The 6,083-nt window shown below is 38.4% G+C and overlaps 1 protein-coding gene across 4 annotated transcripts; it reads right to left on the bottom strand.

Moving 5' to 3' along the window:
- On the bottom strand, window positions 1–5,504 carry scoca (short coiled-coil protein a). 4 transcript variants are annotated; one of them, XM_065295632.2, is made up of 4 exons: window positions 5,278–5,504; window positions 661–732; window positions 478–555; window positions 1–271 (listed from the first exon to the last, which is right to left on the bottom strand). In XM_065295632.2, exons 1-4 carry the CDS (start codon window positions 5,339–5,341, stop codon window positions 129–131), a joined length of 357 nt encoding a protein of 118 aa, XP_065151704.2. In that variant the 5' UTR covers window positions 5,342–5,504; the 3' UTR covers window positions 1–128. The 4 variants fall into 4 exon arrangements, with proteins under 4 accessions (XP_065151704.2, XP_065151703.2, XP_073670362.1 ...); XM_065295631.2 differs by having other exon boundaries at window positions 478–558; window positions 5,278–5,499; XM_073814261.1 differs by lacking the exon at window positions 5,278–5,504 and adding an exon at window positions 1,469–1,634.
- Between the last annotated feature and the right edge of the window lie 579 nt (window positions 5,505–6,083).

Below are 6,083 nucleotides of genomic sequence, written 5' to 3'. Positions count from 1 at the left end.
TAACAGATGCATCAGTATATTGTAAATGAACAAAATAAATAAACAAACAGCGGCTTATGTATTGGCTTTTCGGTTGAATGTTGAAAAGAGTGGATGATGAACCACACAAAGATGATCCGCACCGTCGCTTATTTCCGTTTGCCTTTGGTGTCGGTGGTCTGAAACACGCTGGAGGCAGACATGAGGTTCTCGATGTACTGCCCAAGAACCTGGTTCTCGGATTTAAGCTTAAGGTTCTCTTCTTTCACCGCATCCACGCGCGCAGAAAGATCTAATGAGGAAGCGGACACAATGCATTAGAGTGCATCACTTAGCTTTTCCAGGCAGCCATTAGAGAAGTGCCTGAGTGGATGATGTGATGTTGAGGACAAACAGGCACATGAACGGTATTGTGTTACAAAACAGCATCACAAAATGTCTGAAGGATATAAAGATACATATAAAAGGGTATATTTCTTGAAAACAAAGGATTTATACCCTCAAGAGTGTGCTGAAGCTCCAGCACTTGGTTAATGAGCCTCGTCTTCTCCTCCTGCTCAACCTGATTCTCCAGATCTCCTAAAATGAAACACAAACACACCTGAAATAGTGCAAAAGCAATCCAACATCCCAAACATTACAGCAACAATATTAAACATTATAGCTGATAAATGGGCCTACCATCAATTTCACAGTTCATGGTTCTGTATTGGTCCTCTGGTCTCAAAATCAGGACTCTTGGTTCGCCTTCAGCTGTGTAAGAGATGTTTTCAAATGTTACTAGACCCATACACATTGTAAGATACACACAAATATTGTGTTTATTTTAAACAACTATTAAATTGTATAATATTATTTTAAGTAACGTGGTGTATTGTAATCGTCTAATACTACAGTACCAGATCGTCAAAGTAAGACACCACAACAATTCTCATCCACCGGTAGGTTAATAAAAAACTTAAATGGGCATTTTAAAGTTAGTTTAAGAAAACAAATCCAACAAAGTTGCTTAAAAGTCCCTGAAGGTGATCACAAATAACTGTTTTGCTAAGTTAGCAACTGGCTAACGTTAACACATTCACACAAAGCGTCGCCTCTACTGGATAATCATTCACATATTGCTAAAATCACTATAATTTACACGACGATGTTTAAAATAAACATTTCAAGTGTGAATATCACAATATCTCTGTTTTACTTAATTCTGGATTTGTTTTAACTCGTGCCGTGTAACTGTTTACGTTACTACAAACTCGCGCATTCCAGGCCGCGAGCTTAAGAAACATCTATTAAATTATCTATTAATAAAGCACATTTTCTATACTAACGTTACGAGATCGTAAAAGACGTACACCAAATAACCCGGAAAACTGATAATTCAATTGTACTATCCTCAAACAAGCTTACGTTATAAACAATATCGCACGAGACAGTGAAACGCTAAATGCACACGATTAACTGTTAAGATGATCCAGTCACACATTCTTACCTGATTTAGGATTACACTTCTCAATGTTATCAAAGATGACCAAAACAATCAGACATCCAATGCAATCCTTTCGGATACACGGACAATCCGTTACCTCATCACTTATCTGTCTCTCTTTCACACACAGTCATCCACCCATACAATTACACGCGCAGTGCAAACAGCCGCCGACAGAGGGAGACAAAGCTCACTGTAATCTGAGGCGTTGTTCTCAATGAAATACTCCGTGCTGCTTTTTTTCTAGAATAGTGTTAAACAAAGACCAGTATGCAGAGTAATTACAAACATTAATCTGCTAAATTGCTACATCACCTTGTTGGCAAAGTCTGCTTACTTTATTATTGCTGTTTTTTTAAATACCGTCTCATGATAAATGTATCACTCATGTCAGTCTAATCAAATAATGAGTTAAGGAGACAATACAATTACATACATTATAATATTGAATATTACTTGATGCATTTCTGTATTTGTAGTATTATGCACACACCACATACTACTTAAACAGTAATAGCGCTTTTCCATTGCATAGTACCCCACAGTGGGTCAGTACTTTTGGGGGCTTTTCCACTGGGTACAATACGTAGTACCTGATACTTTTTTTTTTAGTACCACCACAGTTGAGGTTCCAAGCAAGAATGAGCTAATACTAAAAAGTGATTTGAAAACACTGTAGATTCATCTGTGAGAATCGTCATCGCTACACCTCTGCGTGTATGTAGAGCAGAGCATTTTTGTCGACTGATGCCATGGGTGTTTGTAGAGAAACTGTTATGTGATACAGAGGTAGTGATAACCGTGATGTGCAAACATCTATTTGTGGTGGTCAATTTAGATTTTGTGGCAAATTAATGTATGGGAAACACTGCATTCCAACGATGCTCGCTCCTACTTTTTTATGATGTCACAGCAGTCAATATAACAACATGCATATAATCCCTCCCACTCTGAAGTGGTAATTAACTCAATGGAAAAGCTAACCAAGCCAAAGTAAGGTGAGCTAACACACCCTGACCCGTGGGGTAGGCCTACTATGCAATGGAAAAGCGCCATAAGAGTACTGTAACTTAATGGCAAGCATTTTTGACATTTAATCATTTACATTAACTAGTATATATTTTTTAGTTACTAGTTCTTATGTTGTAGTTACTAGTAACTATTCAAATAGATACTAGTACTTATTCATTAGATACTAGTACACAGAAATGTGATATTACTAATTTAGATTTTCTTTAAACTAGTAAAGTATAATTAAAGCAACACTAAAGAGTTTTTGCTCTTTGCTCCCCCTACAGGTTGGAAGCGGAATTGTCAATTACCACTGTCGTAAATAATTCTTCGCCTCCTCCGAAAATGAAACCCTTCCTTTTGAAAAGCTGCATGAAGGCTAGGTAATGGTATCTTTCTTTTATATGTACCTGCCGAGTATGCTCCACTCACAGCCTGCAGGATGCTCCACTGCCGTAAAGCAAGTTTTTGTAGTTTTCACTCGAACTACAGGACCATGACCCGACGGTTGGAAACTTCTTTAGTGCAGTTTTGGCCAATAGAGGGCTGCAAACCGAATGGGAAAGTGCAGTTCACCCTGTTTCGAGTGGATGAACGACAGAAACTTTTTTGGAAACGTTATTTTAAGGTAAAAAAAAAAAACCCTCTTTGGTGTTGCTTTAAATTCTATCTAAATTGAATTTGAATCAAATGAATAAATACTAGTATCTTTTGAATAAGTACTAGTATCTCATGAATAAGCACTAGTATCTAATTTTAAGGTACTAGTATCTAATGAATAAATACTAGTATCTAATTGATAGTTACTAGTAACCAAAAATAGATACTAGTAAATGTAAATGATTAAATGGCAAAAATGCTTGCCATAGTAGCTTGATAGTGTGCTAATACAGCACAGCCAGAGTCTGTCACTGTTAAGATGATTCACTGTGCACATAGCGTAACCTACACTGTTAAAAACAGTTTTGCAAGTCAATTCAACCTGCTGTTGAACAAAAAAAAAGATGATCCCCAAGACTTCTGGGAAAATACTCTGTGGACTGACCAAAAGTTGAACGAAACTTTTTGGAAGGTGTGTGTCCCATTACGTCTGGCGTAAAAGTAACAAAGCATTTTAGAAAAAGAACATCATACCAACAGTAAAATATGGTGGTGGTAGTGTGATGGTCTGGGGCTGTTTTGCTGCTTCAGGACCTGAAAGACCATCTTCAATAAGCCAAAGAGGGCGAACATCACTCCTCTCTTTGTGAAGTTACACTGGCTTCCTATAGCAGCTCGCATTAAATTTAAAGCTCTGCTCCTGGCCTTTAAAACCACCACTGGGTCAGCACCCCCTTACCTTCACTTGCTTATACAGCCTTATGTACCCTCTCGATCCCTGCGACTTTGTCACCGAGCAACGGCTTGTGGTGCCATCTCAAAAAGGGAAAAAACATTATCGCGTACCTTCTCTGGAGCTGTTTCACAACTGTGGATTGATCTGCTGGTCGCGACACGATCTGCTGACTCTAGCTGTCTTTAAAAATCGGCTAAAAACCCATCTCTTCCACCATTACCTCACTTCCTAATAAAAGACTTAGTATCTTTCTCTATTTTTCCTTTTCTTAAATTTTTTTGACTATGTATACTGAGTTGATGAGACTATTTCCAGGGCACTTATGTATTGCTGTTCTTGTGTTGCTATAATTGCTTCTATTGTTTAGCTCATTTGTAAGTCGCTTTGGACAAAAGTGCCTGCTAAATTACTAAATAATTTAAACGTAAGACTTGCTGTGATAAATGGAACCATGAATTCTGCTGTCTACCAAAAAAATCCTGAAGGACAATGTCCGGCCATCTGTTTGTGACCTCAAGCTGAAGCGAACTGGAGCAGGACAATGATCCAAAACACACCAGCAAGTCCACCTCTGAATGGCTGAAGATAAACAAAATAAAGACTTTGGAGTGGCCTAGTCAAAGTCCTGACTTTAATCCTATTGAGATGCTGCTGCGTGACCTTAAAAAAATGGTTCATGCTCGAAAACCCTCCAATGAGGCTTAATTACAACAATTCTGTGAAGATGAGTCGGACAAAAATCATGAAGGGGGCCAATACCTTTTCACACCACTGTAACAAAAAGTACATTAATATTGACATTATTTTGAACCATGGTTCTTAGTAAATGTCATGTACATGCACAATAATAAATAGTTACAGTAGTATAGGCCTGTACCACTGCACCATGTTAAGTTGGTCCACATAAAACATTTTACAAGCTGTTAGATAAGACCTCCTCTCTTCACTGGCAAGATCTAGGATGTTTAAGTGTTTAAATATTACTCATGTCCAGAATAGACATGAGTCATCTGAAATATGCAGCCTTTGCTCTGCTTCCTGCTCTGCTCTGACAGTAGCCTACTTTCTAATGTATACGTCTATGTGTGAGACCATCTCTATACACAAGCATACAGTACACAATCGCTGCACCCAATGGCATGTGAGGTTTCTGACACATTTCCACACAACAGTGCTGCTTCATTCATTCTTGTATTGAGACTAGAAAACTGCATACCCCACCATCACTGAATATTGAGACAGTTCTGTAATGGGAATATGCTTTAACATCACCTAAAACAAAATTAAATCCTTTAGCAGTGTACCATTTTAATGTACACTGATGCACCTGCATGTTTTGAGGTAAGTATAAGTTTTCCTGCACTGTTCACACAAGGTTAGTTCCTTCCTTGCATCGGTTCCCTAAAGACGACAAAACAAACTGGTTTCAGTTCAGCTTTTAGGACACGACGTGCAGAAGTCCTACCTGAATCATCAGCTAGTGAGATGTTAGTAAAAGAATCGTCATCTTCATCCACGTCTCCCTCCATTGCCGAGCAGTGTGTGGTAGTGTAGCCTATTAGTAGTAAAAGTTTAATAGACTGAATTATTTAGTTAAATGTCTTTAAAAAAGGTTCTTTTCACGTTTATTTCTCTCTCTCTTTAGCAGCTCTCTGTGTTTGTCTGGCCGTACCTTCTCAATTATTCACTATCACCACGGTTACCAACCAGACCTGTGTGGCAACTCAGGTAACAAAGCCACGAGACCTAGGGCGACGCCTGCTGTGAGATCCAAAGTTCACTTGTTCTCTTTCTCAGATTACAGAGAGAACCACACGCACACCCAACCTATCTGCCTCATTTCATCTGTGCTACAGTGTGACACATTAACTAAAGGAAGTGTCTGATGGGCACAAACAGAACCACATGGCAGTGCTTTAACTACACGGCTCTAATTGGTTTGCACTTTGATCAGGGCTGTAAAAGGCCTAGTATTTACTACAAGCTACTGAAATGACTCTCTCTCTATCTCTAATGATTTCATTATATCAGTTACTCTCGTTCTTTTGTTTCAGTTTAGGCTGAAGACATAAGTTGCCGTTGGCAGGCATATATTTGAACTTTAACTTTATTTTGTATAGAACCTTCAAAGAAAACAATAAGTAACATGATCAAGAAAATGATCATATTAAATAGAAAAAATTGTATCAGTGGTAGAGCATTGCATTAGCAGCGCAAAAAGTCATGGGTTTGAACCCAGAAAACACACATATAAGACACTTATACCTATGC

The sequence above is a fragment of the Paramisgurnus dabryanus genome, chromosome 4, assembly GCF_030506205.2.
Source record: "Paramisgurnus dabryanus chromosome 4, PD_genome_1.1, whole genome shotgun sequence".
Lineage (NCBI taxonomy): Eukaryota > Metazoa > Chordata > Actinopteri > Cypriniformes > Cobitidae > Paramisgurnus > Paramisgurnus dabryanus.
The sequence above is the reverse complement of the archived record's forward strand: the minus strand, read 5'-3'. Positions and strand labels throughout refer to the sequence as shown.